This window comes from Rhinoderma darwinii, chromosome 13 (genome assembly GCF_050947455.1).
Source record: "Rhinoderma darwinii isolate aRhiDar2 chromosome 13, aRhiDar2.hap1, whole genome shotgun sequence".
Taxonomy (NCBI): domain Eukaryota; kingdom Metazoa; phylum Chordata; class Amphibia; order Anura; family Rhinodermatidae; genus Rhinoderma; species Rhinoderma darwinii.
Genome location: NC_134699.1, coordinates 37,579,577 through 37,596,896, shown reverse-complemented (window position 1 = coordinate 37,596,896; position 17,320 = coordinate 37,579,577). Strand labels below are relative to the sequence as shown.

Genomic DNA, 17,320 nt, shown 5'->3' with positions numbered 1-17,320 from the left:
TCTAAATAAAAAGGCACACAAAAATGATTTGAGTTCGTCCATCATCTAACTGTGCAGATGTCTGCAGACCACAAAATGAGTGGAATATATGAGGGCAATTGCTGTGATTTTTCAGCCACTGGGCACTGATCTGCTACTGGAAAGAGTAAGTGTCCCACTCCTTATACATGAGGATTTCTCTGCTCGGGTAGAACCATCCTTCTTGGTTAACGGATTTCTATTTCCAGCTCTTTCCATAGAAATCTGGATTCATTCCTTTTTCCACTAGGTAGATGCCAATTCGACCTTACCCTATGGAGATTTTTGGACGATTCTTACCAATGAACTGACCCATTGGTGATAGATGGAATCAGCAGTCACTTAGTAAATACAGAACTCGACTGTGCAAGAGATGAAGGCATAAGAATGCATGTATCAATCAAATAAAATACGACTAATGGAACAACAGAGTAACAGCGGTAAGCGAAGAATATAGCAGATATTACATGTACAGTGAAGAGTCACATATATACACAACATATCTGTATACTTATAATTTAATTCTTTAGGGTGGCATTTTTTGTGCATGGAGACAATACACTAGGTTTCCCTGCAGTCCCATGTAAATCACAGAGCTCCCGATTAGTAGTGCTGATACATCTGCCTATAAGTGTGTGTGTGTGTGTGTGTATGTGTGTGTGTTACATAGTTACATAGTTACATAGTTAGTACGGCTGAAAAAAGACACATGTCCATCAAGTTCAACCAAGGGAAGGGAAAAGGGAAGGAAACATTTCTACACATAGGAGCTAATATTTTATTTATATATATACACACATCTGCTACATGATCTAGCACCAGATTTCTAAATTAAGCCAGTGAATGTGTGAACAATACCTTAATTTTATAAAATTATTATATTTTTTTCGGATTTGATAAAATGTATTGATTTTCGTTATTTTCAAATAATTAAAAAAATGTTTTGTAAACTAAGTTAATTGGTTGTTTTTATTATTAATATTATTACTACCTTCTAACCATTGTACAATATATATGTATATATCTACTGTATCTATCTATCTATCTATCTATTCTGAATGATTACAATGTATGTGTATATGCATCCATGACATTAAGGAATTTATCAATAAGATTTTTTATAAGATACTCCTACATTTTGGGACCTACCATACGGCACATAAGTCTGTACATTTTTACAGGCAGTATGTGTATTCACTTGCACATATTTCATATATACACACACAGCTGCCTCTGATATTTTAGTTTTATCCTGGGCAAGACATCTAAATAAACACAGATCACACAGAAGGGTATGAAGTTTTAAATATTTTACTAAAGTAAGGCCACTTTCACACGTTCGTATTCCGGTCAGTATTTTGCTTCAGTATTTAAAACCAACATACATGAGTGGAACGTTCACAGAGAAGAAGTATAATGGAAAGATTTGCACCTCTTCCGTGTTTTGGACCCACTCCTGGTTTTGGATTCCCAATACTGATGCAAAATACTGACCAAAATACTGCTGAGTGAAAGTGGCTTAAAGCAGCAAAGATCAGTAGGCCACGGATGTAGCACAGCTGAATTTGTCATTTAACTCTTTGGGGCTGCATTGTTTGTGCATTGTGACTAAATACCTATTTCTGAGAAAGCTTGAACTTGAACTATATGTGCCTTTTATCCATCTCATATATAACGCAGATTAGTGTGACGAACTGTGCCAAATGACAAACTCAGCTTCTCTAAATCTACATATATTCCCACGGTTGAATTCCATAGATCCAGCACCTGCTCTGCAATGACGTCTTACACCTGTAACAATAAAATTTGTAAGAATTGTTGAAAACATTTAGAAAGAATTGTTAGAAAATTTTTAAGTGCGATGTATGAGCTGATAAATAATAGTGGATCATCGGTTAATACAAATTAGAGTGCTAGCTCTTCTGTCAAGTCACATACGGGCTGATATTAATTTAATGGACATCCAGGTAGTATTCCCAGGTATGAAGATGAATTGAAAGACATCCGGAAGTGTCCTCAGCGCTGTGTAGGGAAATGCTATCTATGCGTAAACCCTGGACTTTGAATTGGACTGCTGGACCCATTACCTAGCAGAGCTGTAGACAAGAGACATCCTATTACAGCTTCTGAAAGGGACATTTCTTCATTTCTTGCTGTTTAATTAGTCCAGCCATTTATTCAGTGCATGCATGAGAGAACAGTAATATGCTATGGCAGTTCCCACCATATTCTACTCCAGATTTCCCAGTCACTGCCAAATCAAACAAGTTAACCCCTCTGCCTCCACACAATGCCACACACTAGAGCTATATGGAAGCTATATGGTTCTCTATGGAAGGAGTTGCTATAACAGCCATAGGGCAGGCCTCTATAATAGACTACACAGCTTGCCATATATTTCCAACTTTTTGCAACTGTTGGCAAGTCCCCAAATATGTAAAATGGAACATGAGACAAAAGGGAAATTGTCAATGTTAACAGTACAGATTCTCATGCACAATGTACAGGTAGAACTTCTTCACCTGATAACAGGGTTATAACTAATCTAGCAATGAAAGAGATGAAATGGATTAAGAAAGGTTGAACTCGATGGCCCGGTGTCTTTTTTCAACCTATGTAACTATGTAATAGAGAACAACAACTGTTTCCATTAGTGGTGAATTAGTCGGATAGACTGAACTTTCATGTGTATTGTAATACTGTAGGAAGTTGTAATATTGCTGAAACAGGGTAACCTTTTATAGACCATTTTCTTAAGGCATTTCACATTGCTAAATTGAACACAATTCATATATATATATATATATATATATATATATATATATATATATATATATATATATATATGCATATATATTTAGATATATATATATATATATGTATAGATATATATAAATGTATTTGTACTTATCTAGATATGTAGACATATATACAGATATATACATATATCTATCTATATATATATATATATATATATATATATATATATATATATAAAATAACGGTATAATATATCCCTTATATAACACTCTAAGACCCTTTATAATTTAAAACTGGCATTAATAAATGTATATATATATATATATATACACATGTATATATATATATATATATATATATATATATATATTGATTCCACACCATTGAATTTATTGAGCAAGACAGATCATTTTATGATGCAATGAAGGCGGCTTTATAACACGTCACCATTTTTTTAAACGCACGACTTGGAAGAATGACATGCTTAACAAGAGCTATAATGTGCAGATTGAAATGGATGAATGAATGAAAGTGACATGTATTTTACAGGTGTACATGTGCTATGTGAGGAGATGTGTGTCAATGATTGTTTAAATTCAGTCCGAAGGCCAGCAAATTACTTTATGGCAGAACACACTGGACCCTGAACTTACACTAAGTACACAGTGTACACCTATCAAGGGTAGCGGTGAAGTTTTAGACATGTATTTTTCCCTTTAATTGGGATATATATATATATATATATATATATATATATATATACACACATACACATATATATATATATATATATATATATGTGTGTGTGTGTTATTCTTTATATCACCTGTGATGTAGTGCGGCCTTTATAGGTTTAAAAAGCCCAAAACATAGAAAAAAAAAAGACCAGTCCATGTAACATGCGCCATTTCAATGATTTTAATAAGCAAAATAGGAAACAATTTCAATAACAAAAAACAGAAACCAGTCTGAATAAAACTACAATAGACCAGGTTTATCTTTTTATCAGAAGCAGGGTTTGAAATGTATCCCTTCAGAATTGACATGAAATAAAAATAAAAAAAAAACACAGCACATTGCTGGAGATATGATTTCAACACAGTTGAATCAGAAAATAAAAGAAAAGTAATAGCCCCCCTCCCCATTATTGATGCATTGACAGAAATCCTTGGTATTGTAAGAACATAAGCATCATGCTGTCCGTAGAATCCTGTTTCCTACCATTAACTTATATATAGACAAAACAAAAATTTTAAAATGCATCTGCACCAGCAGTGCAAACATTCGAAAGGAACAAAAAAAGAAAAAAATATATATAAAAAATGTAATTTTTAAAATTTTCTTAATTTGGTTTACTGTGATCCTAAAGAGTCACTTTACTTTTACTGACCTGCAGAAAATAAATGAAACCGCACAGCAACCGGCTGCAAATAACTGCTACATATATATATTTATAAATAAACTGAGCTGGAGAGAGAGAAAGAAGTGGATTGATTTGCTAGCTGGTGTAGTAGCAAATAAGCCGGAGAACATAACGCTTAGTAGCAGAGTTGATAGGAAGCATTTAGTATCTATATAAGTCACCATTTAAGCTGTCACAATATAGCCCCTGCTTTTGTCCTCGGAGAGTAGGTTATTGCAGTTTTGCACAATGCTGGTGTCAGCCAAAATTAAACTCACATGCCAGTGTTTCATGTTAAGGGGGAATAATAGAGTTCATAGTATATCCCTTGAAAAAATGAAGAAAAAACAACTTAATGCACCATCCTCCACAGGGAAGCTGAATTGTATGGCATGGCAGGTCATTCTGGTGCCTAATATAAATATATATATACCTGTACAGCAGAGCTGAGTTTGTTCTCTAGAATAAATCAATGTAATATCAAAACTTTATCTGGACAGGTTATATATGTTGTAGAACTCTAGCACCTACTGTATTATCTTGGAGACACAGTGCAAATTCAGCTCTGCTACATCTATTATATATATATATATATATATATATATATGTATGTGTATATATATATATATATATATATATATATATATATGTGTGTGTGTATATATTCATATATTAATTTCTCAGCTGCTGCTATCCATAACATATATCTTCTATTAAACTGGAAACTGGGCTCTAATTTAGCTGTTCTTACAACTAAAACATAATGGTAAAAAAACAGAAACAAAACCAAAGGGCCAATGCACCATTGTACCACTTTAACTAAACTTCTCTTAACACAATGAAAGAAAATGCCCACACTTCTACTCATGGAAGATACTTAGACTAATAGGGTGAAATGTTGTAGATAGGAGAGCATTGCTTCATATTTACAGGTTAAGCATTTAAGAGGAGGATGGGGGGGGGGGGGTGGACTCAACTAAAAGACTGAAAGAATGGAGACATAATACATATTCTATAGCAACAGAACCAATGAAAGTTGTGAGCCAAGGGAAAGCATGCTCAGATTAAACAGGTAATGATACAAAATAGAGAGTATTACCATACATGTCCAGCATGCAGGAATAATAATTTTAATGCAGGTTTTTTTTATATTTTCTAGATAATCAAGCAGGCAATAAAACCATGGGGGTTAGGGGTGCACTGAATGTCCCACCTGATCAGGTTCAGTTGTCTTAAGGTTCTATCACTCAAAGCTGATGAAAAATATCTGTATGTAAAGTTTGTTAGTACTTTGTTCTCCTTCGGAAGTGGCAGTGCTATTGTCCAACACAGTCCTGTGGAAGTTCAGATAAAACAAGTCCTTTCCCATACCCCACCCCAATGAAGCTGGTGTCCCCCCCAACACAACATCCATCAGAGTAGTCTCAAGTTCTCCTGCGCACCCTTGCTTCCCCCCAGCAGACTAAGTCTACAAAACATTGGTATTCAATTGGAGAGACAATGAAGCCCCCTTTTCCTCCCTCTATACAGTTCAGAGTTGGGATGTCACAGGAACACTCACATAAAGAACTCTGGAGAAGATGGGTTATCACTGGTGGACCCGGCTTCCCTGTAGCTGTTGTTGGTCAGTTTCTCACACTTCATCTTGTAGGCATCTCTTTCTCTGGCCAGACGGTTGACCTCTTGTTTCAGCTGCTCCACTTGCTGGACAAGTTGAGTCTTCTCACTTTCCAGGTGGTGTTTCTGCTGCACCCTTTTGTACCTGCAGGACTGGGCATACCCCCTATTTTTCAAGGTTCTTCTCTTCTGTTTTAGGCGAATAACATCATCCTTGGTAAAGCCCCTCAGGTGCCTGTTGAGCTCCCGGACAGACATGGAGACCAGTTGGTCATCAGAGAATCTGTCTTCTACCTGGTTGGATGACTGGTGCTGAGGGTGGCTGTTCTGGAGCTGCTGGGAAGAGGTGGAAGAGTTTGATGGGGTGGGAGAAGCCTGGAGATGGTGGTGGTGATGATGGTGTGGGTGCTGGTGGGGATGTGCCAGCTCCTCATGAGGCATGCCCTGGTACTGGTGATGATTTTGGTGGTGGTGGTTGTTGTTGTGATGATGGTGGTGGTGATGATGACCTCTGTAGCCCTCAAACCCTTGCAGCTGTGGAGGCATTTGATGGGGTCCTATGAGAGCTTCTACAGCGTCTTCAGGGGTGAGGTTCAGAGCCTCTGGGTTGACCTGCTGGTAACTGTTAGCCATCCAGTAGAGATCTTCCAGGTGAGTCTTCTGCTCTGTAGGACTGAAGCTTGGTGAGGAGGGCACTGAACTGCAAGGAGTGCTGATAGGGGTGGAAGACACAGAGCCTGTGGGCTGCAAACGATTACACTGACGAACTGGGCGTTCAACTCTGCCGTTCAGGGGTTCTTTCTTGACATCAAATTTCATCAAGTCAAAGTCATTGACGTACTCCATGGCAAGGGGACTGGTTGGTAATTCTGTTGTAATGGTCAGCTCTCCAGCCATACTGTTCCGGTCGCTTCACTCCAGTTCTGCACCCTGAGTGTGCCCCCAGCTGCACACCCCAGGAGTCCACCAGTGCAGGGAACTCGTACCTTGAGCTCAGGAGGAAGACAGTGAAGGAATCGGTGGCAATGTGCGGCTCCTGATCTGTCCCTCCTTCTTCTTGCTCAGCTCTTTCTTTTTGCCTGAGTTTGGCACAATCCCAGTGCAGAGGAGCAGCCTCCCTCCTGCCAGTCAGTCTCAGGGGTGGCTGCTTTGTACAATTCCTGCAGCTAAGGAACTTTCTTGGGCTGCAGGAGAATCGTGCAGTCTAAGGGCAGACAGCAGCGTGGAGCTCTGAATATCATCTGTGCTGCCCTATGCAAGTCTTCTACTTATATGCCCAGCGCAGCATCACGAGGGGAGAAGGGTGGGCACCAGACCGGGTCGTCCAATGTCTGCAGAGGGAATGGCTACATTAGCATGAATAGAGCAGAAGGGGAGGGTTAATGTGCAAAGTGACAGATAGAGGAGAAGTCAGCTGACAAGCTGCTGCTGGAACAAGACCGGGCAATAGCAGAGCCTAGATGTTCTCCTGGGCACAGCTGCCCTTCATCTATTCCCATAGTGCTCCATAGTGCAGTCCCCAGGACTTTACCGAATAATTCTGGATCATGTTCTAGAAAGTTGTATTATTATCATCTGTTCCAAACATCCATTCATATGGTCACACTGCTGCAGCTTCTGCATAATAGTGCCAATGTAGCCCACATGCTGCTCCCAACCATGCCAACTGTACCAATGTAGCCCACATGCTGCTCCCAACCATGCCAACTGTACCAATGTAGCCCACATGCTGCTCCCAACCATGCCAACTGTACCAATGTAGCCCACATGCTGCTCCAAACCATGCCAACTGTACCAATGTAGCCCACATGCTGCTCCAAACCATGCCAACTGTACCAATGTAGCCCACATGCTGCTCCAAACCATACCAATTGTACCAATGTAGCCCACATGCTGCTCCAAACCATTTCAACTGTACCAATGTAGATCACATGCTGCTCCAAACCATGCCAACTGTACCAATGCAGTCCACATGCTGCTCCAAACCGTACATTGCCTTGTATCCCTTTCTGTTAATAATATTGCACATTTAGAAGAACGATACATTGTATGAATAATATTCATTGTAATAATTCTAAACTAATTGCATCAGATCTGTGTAAAGGAGCGCACAATGCAGCTCCCCCAGTTATACGAGCATTACACGAAGCTCGGAGACGTTCATTAATCTCTCCAGGATGAAGACTTGTGTCTTTTGTTTGTTTTAATAAACAAGTCTCTTGTTTTCGTTTCATCGTTTCGCAACAATGTAGAGAACTTCCACTAAAGGCTCTAAAAAGGAATACCGAGCGCCCTCTACTGGTGATACGTGGTATATGCAATCCTTAGTTTTTTTAAAGCACTAGTAGATAGATAGATAGATAGATAGATAGATAGATAGATAGATAGATAGATAGATAGATAGATAGATAGATAGATAGATAGATAGATAGATAGATAGATGATAGATATTAAAGTAGATATATATTTGCAGCCAAACACGTTGAAGTGGTAATAAACGTATAAATGTACAAAAGATTAAATCAATCAGAAATCACGATTTAGAACAGATATATGAATGAAAAGAAAGATAAAAAAAAAGTTTCTTTATGATCGTGTTTATACTCTTCAACTAATATTAATACTAATTCACCTTCATTGTCCTATATGAGAACACACATCGCTTAGAACTTTCGATCTATATCCATCGTAATTGCTAGTGTATAGTCTGTCCAATGAAAGATCAGGGATCGATCCATACCCGATTTGATTTTATCCTACATAAAGTTTCCTTATAATGCAGTATATCTATCTATCTATCTATCTATCTATCTATCTATCTATCTATCTATCTACAATATATCTATCTATCAATCATCTAACTATAATATATCTATCTATCTATCTATCATCTATCATCTGTCTATCTATCTACAATATATCTATCTATCTATCTATCTATCTATCTATCTATCGATCTATCTATCTATGTCGAGATATATAAATAAATATATATATATATATATATATATATATATACACACACTTTGGGTATGTAAATAGAAAATAAAAGAATACCCCCTCTCAGGAACACTATAATATATATATATATATATATATATATATATATATATATATATATATATATATATATATATATATATATATATATATATATATATATATATCAACCCCATGTTACATCTCTCTGATCCTGTGTTTAGGGGTTGATGTTAAGTGTTTCTTTTATTCCCGAATAGCTCCGATAAAAATTTCTAATCGATTCCTATTTGAATGCGGGTGCAGCCAGGGGGTAAGAACTTTAACCCTTTCTGGTCACACACAATAGAAGAACACTGTGGCTCAGCAGTTTCTGCTCAAAAGTGCTTTCCCGGCCAATTATACAGGGGCGGAGGGAAATTGGCTAAACATTTTACCGGGAGGGAAAATCCCCTAGAGATGGGGCTATAGATGGCTCAGGTGCCCCTGCCCAATGTGTGCCCCTCCACCCAAATGGCGCGTAATTCTTCTTCCCCTGCTTTGCACGTTGTTATACTGTGCGTATTTATACCAATCATGAATACATCTCATTTTTCTAAATGGAATATTTACTGGGCTGCCTGCATAAATGAATTCACTATCCCCCATCCCTAATGGAGCAGATACAATAGTGCCCGGTGCCCTGCTTTAAATAACTCTACATGTGTTGTCTTAAAGAAAATGCTGAAAGTCCTGAGCACAGAGCTGTGGGTAATGGATATGAAGAAATATTTATATTCTAATATATGGTGGATTATTGATTATTAAATACCATTATATCATTACTGTAATCTAGACCTAAGGTTATTTTAAATGTAGTTATACAATGCAAAAACGTAACATGGCTTAAATTAAAATGAAAGGGAAATCTTAATACAGGTAGCAGAAAAGATATAGATAGATAGATAGATAGATAGATAGATAGATAGATAGATAGATAGATAGATAGATAGATAGATAGATAGTAATACTGTTATAGTAAAGATCATGACCGATCATTTTGCTGATCTATCTATCTATCTATCTATCTATCTATCTATCTATCTATCTATCTATCTATCTATCTATCTATCTATCTATCTATCTATCTATCTATCGTCAGAGTATTAATTCTAAAGGGCTCTGCAGGGTTATGGTTATTTTCTTCCATCAGGAGGTCTATAACCACTCGGAGATAGTGCTGAGTGGTCTCTATGAGGACTGATCCTAGTTAATCATCTATCCACTACTAGGGTCTACAGAATGAAAAGTGTTGTGTTTGCTCCTTCACCTTAATGACTTCAGCATCCCACGATTTTTAAAATTACTTAAGACAAAACCTAACACCTTGCAGTTTTTTTATTCTTCCTGCTGCTAAAGTAAAATGCAGAAATATGTTCCTATCCACAGTAGAAAAGAACAGGTCCTCGGTGCAAGGCGGCAGATGATGGTATATAGTGAATGTAGAAGATCTGTCTGTATAAGAGGGATGCATGACACTGGTAGGTTATTTTCTCTATCATTTTATCCAGTAAGATTCAACATTAGCTGTCAGTTATAGGTCTTGACAGAGAAAATAATGTATTCGCTATATTCAACTGCTGTCTGTAATTCATATATACAAATTTAGCAGAGCTGAGTTTGTTAGTGTACAATACTGAGTTTTTCATTTAGTAAAACTTATGGTGACATCAGAGTCTTACATATCTCTGCAGGTTATCTTAATGCAAAAAGTCACAGTTCAATGACACAATCAGCTCTGCTACATCTTCCTATGGTTTCATAATCATATTAATAATTGGTTTAAAGGCTACATTATTGTTCTCATTATGATCTTCCTATAATGTTAGTAGGTATTCACTGAGCAAAATAAATCTTCTAGAAGATTCTTTGTGATCTGCAATAGGAATGACTGTGCTTTAAGGGTTAATCATGACTCCTAAGAAATACTGTAAATTGTCATTTGATACAGAAATAATGACTTAATTAGCTGATCTCTGAGGCTTTGGATATGCACTGATTCTCAGAAACTTGTAGAAAATGCATTATATATTTACCTTAAGTAGGATGGATAGATAGATAGATAGATAGATAGATAGATAGATAGATAGATAGATAGATAGATAGATAGATAGATAGATAGATAGATAGATAGATAGATAGATAGATAGATGGATTAGATTTTTTTTTTCCCCTTGAAAATTAAGCATTGGTTTGCATTAGATATTATTTTTCTTATTTTAAACCTCAGTTTTTGTCTGTAAGACATTGTTGTTGTTGTTATAATTATTATTATTATTATTGTTGTTGTTATTTATTTTTATTATATATTTGTACATAGGAAATACAGAAGGTTTACATAACATATATGAGGTAATAAAAACAACAAGTACAATGGACCTGAGCTAGCTCACAAACCAACTGGTACAGAAGTAATGAAGGCCCTGCCCATAAGGGCTGACAATCTACGTGGACAGGGGGAAGCAGTGTAGTGCTGGCAGGGGCTAATGTGCTAAAATGTTTGTTCATGTAATAACCCATCTAAACTTTAATGAATCCATAATATATAACCTATCTATCCCATTGTGCAAATAATAATTTATATATATATATACACACACTGGTAAAATACGTGCATTGTAAATGTCTGGTAGAGTGACTCTTATATCACTGGTGAATATATGTTATATTCCACGCTTTATTTGTATTTATATGCTACTAAGTCTTCATGGTCAGTCTTAATACTTTATAGCAAGCAGGGATGAATGTATGTGTTTAGTCTTGTGTATAGAGGTAACTGACACTCCTCTGCCCAGAGAAGATGAGCAGTTCTAGCAGCAGAGCTGCAAACATTGTACTTTCAGGGTCTGTGTAGAGCTGAGATGCATCAAATTTAGTAAATGTGCTTTTACTATTATAAGTATAATCCTTTAAACTCCCTGGACAGAGCAACAGAGTTGTAGAATAGATTTCTAAATGTCACAGTATAAATGAAAGCATATGTTCTCCTATGGAGATCTTACAAGGTTACTGCTTCAGGAGCAGTCCCATAATATAGCGTTATTATTGGAACAGCTCCCGTTATAGGACATGGCTACGGGGAATCTCAAATTCTCATCCATTCCTCTTGAAATCCGTCAGCAGAGCCCAGCACTGTGATTATAGCAGCTACAATTTGTAGTAACATGGGTCTGCTGAGCAACTAGGGCAAATATGAAGATTTCCTGGCTACCCTACTGTTTGCTTGGCCTCCTCCATCTGCAAAATACTAACATTATATTAGGTAACATATACATCATATAAGCCAGAGATGAGAGCCAATGCTAAAAGCCGTTCCCACTCTGGAGGACTGTATCATATGGTCATCCATTTATTTCAATGAGTGCTACTATAGTCCAGCTTTAACCCTGAGGAGCAGACATCCTTTCCTAAAGGGCTTCCTATAGATATGAGTTAGTACAGCAAAAAGGTGAGGGGATGGCGGCCCTCCTCCGAGACTCTTATGAGGTGGTGAAGTGTAGATAGCCGACTGCCACCCACTGCAGTCCCTTGGTGCTAAATCCTTAGTACCTGGGACAAGGTGAAAGTCAGAAGGTGAAGAAAAAAAATGCAGTGTAATTACGGGTATCGGCGCCAGGCTGAAGAGGATCAGGAACGGAGTCAAGTGCATAGGATCTAGGAGATCTTTTATTGAGAAGACGACGCGTTTCTGGACCGGACTGGTATACCGACCTGACGAAGGGACCAGTCCGGTCCAGAAACGCGTTGTCTTCTCAATAAAAGATATCCTAGATCCTATGCACTTCACTCCGTTCCTGATCCTCTTCAGCCTGGCACCGATATCCGTAATTAGACTGCATTTTTTCTCTTCACCTTCTGACTCCTATAGATATGGGCCTCCTGTGTCTAATGTCAAATACAGCTCTGAAGGTATACGACTGCTTCTTTTCTTTTATACAATCTATTAACAGCTCTCACAGGTCTACATGTTACCTCCTTACCAGTAGGGGGAGCTTTATTTGCATACAGATTTGCCATTGACAAATTACCCATATATGTACTGTAGATGCCATGTGGTCAAGTGCTGTTCGGTGAAGAAGGTGGGATCCATCTGAGTTTGCTCTTTCCCCTTCCCATTAATGTCCTGCACATGATTCCCTCCTTTCCTGGTTTTGCCATTTCTGCAGAAAAAGAAGGTGGGAACAAAAGGGGTCATCAAAATGATTTCCTTCTTCAAGGGAAGGAAAACCAGGGTGGTGTCCTCTTGTGCCAGGATAGGGGGAAGGGGGATAAGGGGTGTAAACAACCACTAGAGGAGGCTCAAAGTGCCGTGGTATCATTCTTAACATTATATATTTGATCAAAAGGGGCGTTTGAGAAATAGGGACTAGTCATTAAGTTTTCATCAGTTCATTGGAATTATTGCTCAATGTTCATAAGAAAATGATCAGTTAATTTAGTAGCAAATAGTCATATCAAAAGTAATATTAACATGTGGTCCATATGTGCCCTGTCAGACCGCAAACAGATTAGTATCAAAAACTGAGGTCTACATGAACAGACTGACATTAACCCATGGTGCATTAGTTTGTTTTTGAGCCAATTACCCTATTGCAGACACCAACCTGTTTTTCAGGCGGAAAAACCTCTTTTGCTCAAAGAGCCTAGAGTCAAGGCCGAGAGACAAATATCTGCTGCTGGTGTTGTTGGCACACAGAGGATTGTCTAGAATGATATATTGTAACAAACTGTAGATGTGAGCAGAAGAAGAAGACACTGAATGTAAGCAAGAATGCTCATATTTACTCACAGCAAGCCGAGATCTGCCCTCTAGTGTTCAGCCATAAGTGTGCTGCTATGGGTTCAGGGGCGTAACTATAATGGGTGTAGAGGTAGCAGTCTCACCTGGCTCCTGGGGTCTGAGGGGGCCCAAATGGTCTCTACCCCATATGAGGAGACCAGTACTATAAATTACGCTTGACAGTTTGAGGGCCCTGTTACAGATTTTGCATTGGGGCCCAGTAGCCTCAAGCTTCGCCTTTGTATGGGTTGTTATCCTGCAGTGCAAGTGCAGGTAAGAGTAGGTTAAACATTGCGTCCTGAGAACCCCTTTAATGAGAACTGGCACCTTTCTGGTTTTTGCTCACATTGCAGTTATTTTTTTTTAGAAATGTTGTTCATTTACAATATCTATAAATACCAAGCATGGGCCTTTTTATTTTTTGCATAGGAGAGTGTATCTCTCAATCTCAAGGCACAGAGCCAGCAGACCGTCTAAGCATTATCACATTATTTTAATTTCCTTGCATGTACTGTCTAGGTGTAAAAAAGTGAGGGTCCGGCACATGATAAGGTAGGTAAAAAATGCAATGCTGTTTATTGGTATCAAATAGTAAAACAAGTGCTTAAAATACCGGGCAGAGAACGACTATGCGTTTCGAACTTCTCAGTTCTTATTCATAGCTACTCTCCTAGTGTGTTAAGGCTGCTTTATAAATCAGGAAAAGGAAGGTGTGTGGCCTATTGGGGGAAAAAAATTACCCTATTATGCTATCATGGAATTCTCACAGGCGTTGTATATTTAGCTTCATTACGCATATATGTGACACATCCAAGCTTAGAAACTTATACTCTGATATTAGGACAATAAGTTTAAGCAATCTAGCACATCGTGGGAATGGCATTGAAAACTACCAATGATAATAGCAGGTGAAAGCATTATTTTTCTCCTCTATCCCAAATTCAAACTTATCATTAATTATAGTAGTCTAGTGTGGAAAACGCAACAAGTGGGCAACTCCAGTGTGTACTCTCCCTATATCACAAGCGTCCATATCTTTGAAAAAAGGGAGGGGCAGGAGCAGCTACAAGTGCCGAAAAATGTGGAGAAACCTCACCAGAATATGTATCAGATGCATGTATATATATGTATATATATATATATATATATATATATATATATAAGCAAGGACAATTAGACAACTTCAACCTACCAGGTGTATAGGGCTGATGTGTATTGGCTTAGGGTAAGGCCACACAGATCGGCCCTGACACGGTCACAACCTGGCTAACAACTGCGCCGGCACCATGTTCGGTGCGGCTGTCAAACAGCCTGTTAGTGGCCGCACGTTAATGCGGGTAAACCGTCCCTTTATCTGCAAAATCGTGCGGCCATGAATTAATACACCCTTCATTGCCGCACGATTTTGCAGGTTACAACAAGTTACCCCCTATTCATTCTCTATGGCAGCGCCGGAAAAAGCCGAACACTGCACTCGGATATCTCCGGCGCTCCCATAGAGAATGAATGGAGCTGCAGTGCGCATGAGCATGTAACTGGAATACTCCTTAACAAGGTATTTGACAGCCGCGCCTACATAGTGCCAGCGCGGTTGTTGGCCACGTTGCGACCGTGTCAGGGCCGCTCCGTGTGGCCTTACCCTTACATGTTGCCGTGGGAATGCAAAGGCCATGTTAAGTGAGCCATATATGGTTGTAATGTCACATTTAGTAAATATACATGAGGTCCGTTCTATAATTTAGGCCCTTAGGAAATCTTGTGTCCATTTTGAGAATCCACATAGCTTCCCTGTTTAAGAGGATTTTCCTCCAACCCCCCCCCCCCCCCCACCCCCTCTCTGGGGTTTCAATACCCTCTCTATAGGGAAAACTTTCATTGCTTTAGTATTGCCATGGTGTATTTCAATAAAATGTTTAGAGACTCCAGAAACATTACATTGTTGTATGTGATGGATATCAGACAGATGTCCGCCAATACGTCTTTTCAGGGGTCTTGTAGTGCAGCCCAGATATTGTAGTCTGCAAGTGTCACATTGAACAATGTAAACAACATGTGTAGTGTTGCAGTTGATAAAAGTTTTTATATATTTTTGTTGATTGGTGTAGGACTAAAAAGAATCGGTGTTACACATAAAAGGGCAGCGTCCACATCGTAAACCTGCACATTTATATGAGCCCTGTGCTGTAAGCCAACGTCTATCCTTATTTATATTTCCACTATTGAAATCACTTGGGGAAATCAATTTCCCAATGGACATGGAGTTCCTAGATACAAAACCGCATCCTGCATGGAGAATCCTCTTTAGGGAATTGTCCCCAAACAACACTGGTAAATATTTTTTAATAATGCCAATTATTTGGTTATAGTCAGAGCTAAAATCTGTTGAAAACACCACTTTATTATGTTCTTGTCATTTTGTTTTTTTTGGGGGGGGGGATATAAATATTGTTTTCTACTTTTTATATCAGTGATATTTTTCGCTCAGATTAGATTGGTATTAGAGTATCCCCCCGCTGCCTCCCGGACACTTACTGATTACATGGTCGGGAGTTACGGAAACCGCGTAACTCGCTGAGCTACGCTGTTTCTGTATGTCCCATAGAACTGAATAGTAGTTACAGAAACAGGGTAGCTCACATGCTGCGCTGCTTCTGTAACTGCCATTCATTCCTATTGGAGTTATGGAAGCAGCGTAGCTCAGCGAGTTGCGCTATTTGCGTAACTCCCGACCATGTAGTCAGTAGGTGTCCGGGAGTCAGCGTGAGCACAAAAAGCTAGAACAGGGATTAGGGGGCCCCGTTCTAGAGATAGGTGCGGGTCCCAGAAGTGAGACCCGCATCTATCTGACATTTATGACATATCCTGTGGATATGTCATAAATGTCCCTCATGGTAAAACCCCTTTAATGATCATGTGCCGTTCATACTGCATAATGGATTTCTGCTATTTAAAGGGTCCGGTTTCTGCAAATTACTGTTATTTTTTGTAATATTAAAAGTTATACAATTTCGAAATGTATGTTCTGTATTGATTCCTCACAGTTTTCAAGATCTCTGCTTGCTGTTATTAAGTCGCAACATTCATTGTTTACTTCCAGTGGATACAATTCTGTCCATAGTCACGTGACGGACACACAAGTTCTGGGATCGTTAGAAGATATAACTTCGACATCTGTACTGTAACGAGCCGTGCACCTGTGTGTCCATCACATGACCATGAAAAGTATTTTATCCACTGGAAGTAAACAATGAAGTAAACAATGAATGTTCCTACTGAATAACAACAAGCAGAGATCTTGAAAATTGTGAGTAAGAAAGTATATTGGAAAATTGTACAACATTTAATTATAAAAAAAAATTACAATAATTTGCTGAAGCTTGACAATCCCTTCAAGTTTTATGGCTTATCAGATAGATAAGCCATAAAACTTCAGGAACTTCTGGAACCCCACAATTTTTAAAAGCAAGGGTTCCCGATTCTTTGTTCTCGGCAGACAGCTAAATTGAATGCGAAATATGTTAATATAAAAGTGCAGTAATATGCCATAAAAATGTAAATGCTTATAAGACATGACAGTCAGATAAGCGGGGCCAGCAACTTGGATCCCACTGATCTTGAGAAAGTGGGGGTGCTTTTTCCTGTTTCCAAGTAAATGAATTAGGGAGCACTCACACATTGATGTAACCCATTTATTTAAATGTAGAGAAATGCCAAACATGGATGGA

At 38.5% G+C, this 17,320-nt stretch overlaps 1 protein-coding gene across 1 annotated transcript; it reads right to left on the bottom strand.

The window, feature by feature from the left end:
* Positions 1-3,681: 3,681 nt before the first annotated feature.
* MAFB (MAF bZIP transcription factor B) lies at positions 3,682-7,028 on the bottom strand. The gene has a single exon (XM_075845144.1). The coding sequence runs from the start codon at positions 6,692-6,694 to the stop codon at positions 5,738-5,740; it is 957 nt and encodes a 318-aa protein (XP_075701259.1). The 5' UTR covers positions 6,695-7,028; the 3' UTR covers positions 3,682-5,737.
* Between the last annotated feature and the right edge of the window lie 10,292 nt (positions 7,029-17,320).

What these genes read in the sequence shown, in the direction of transcription:
- MAFB (XM_075845144.1), bottom strand. Translation starts at nt 6,694, where the DNA reads ATGGCTGGAGAGCTGACCATTACAACAGAATTACCAACCAGTCCCCTT.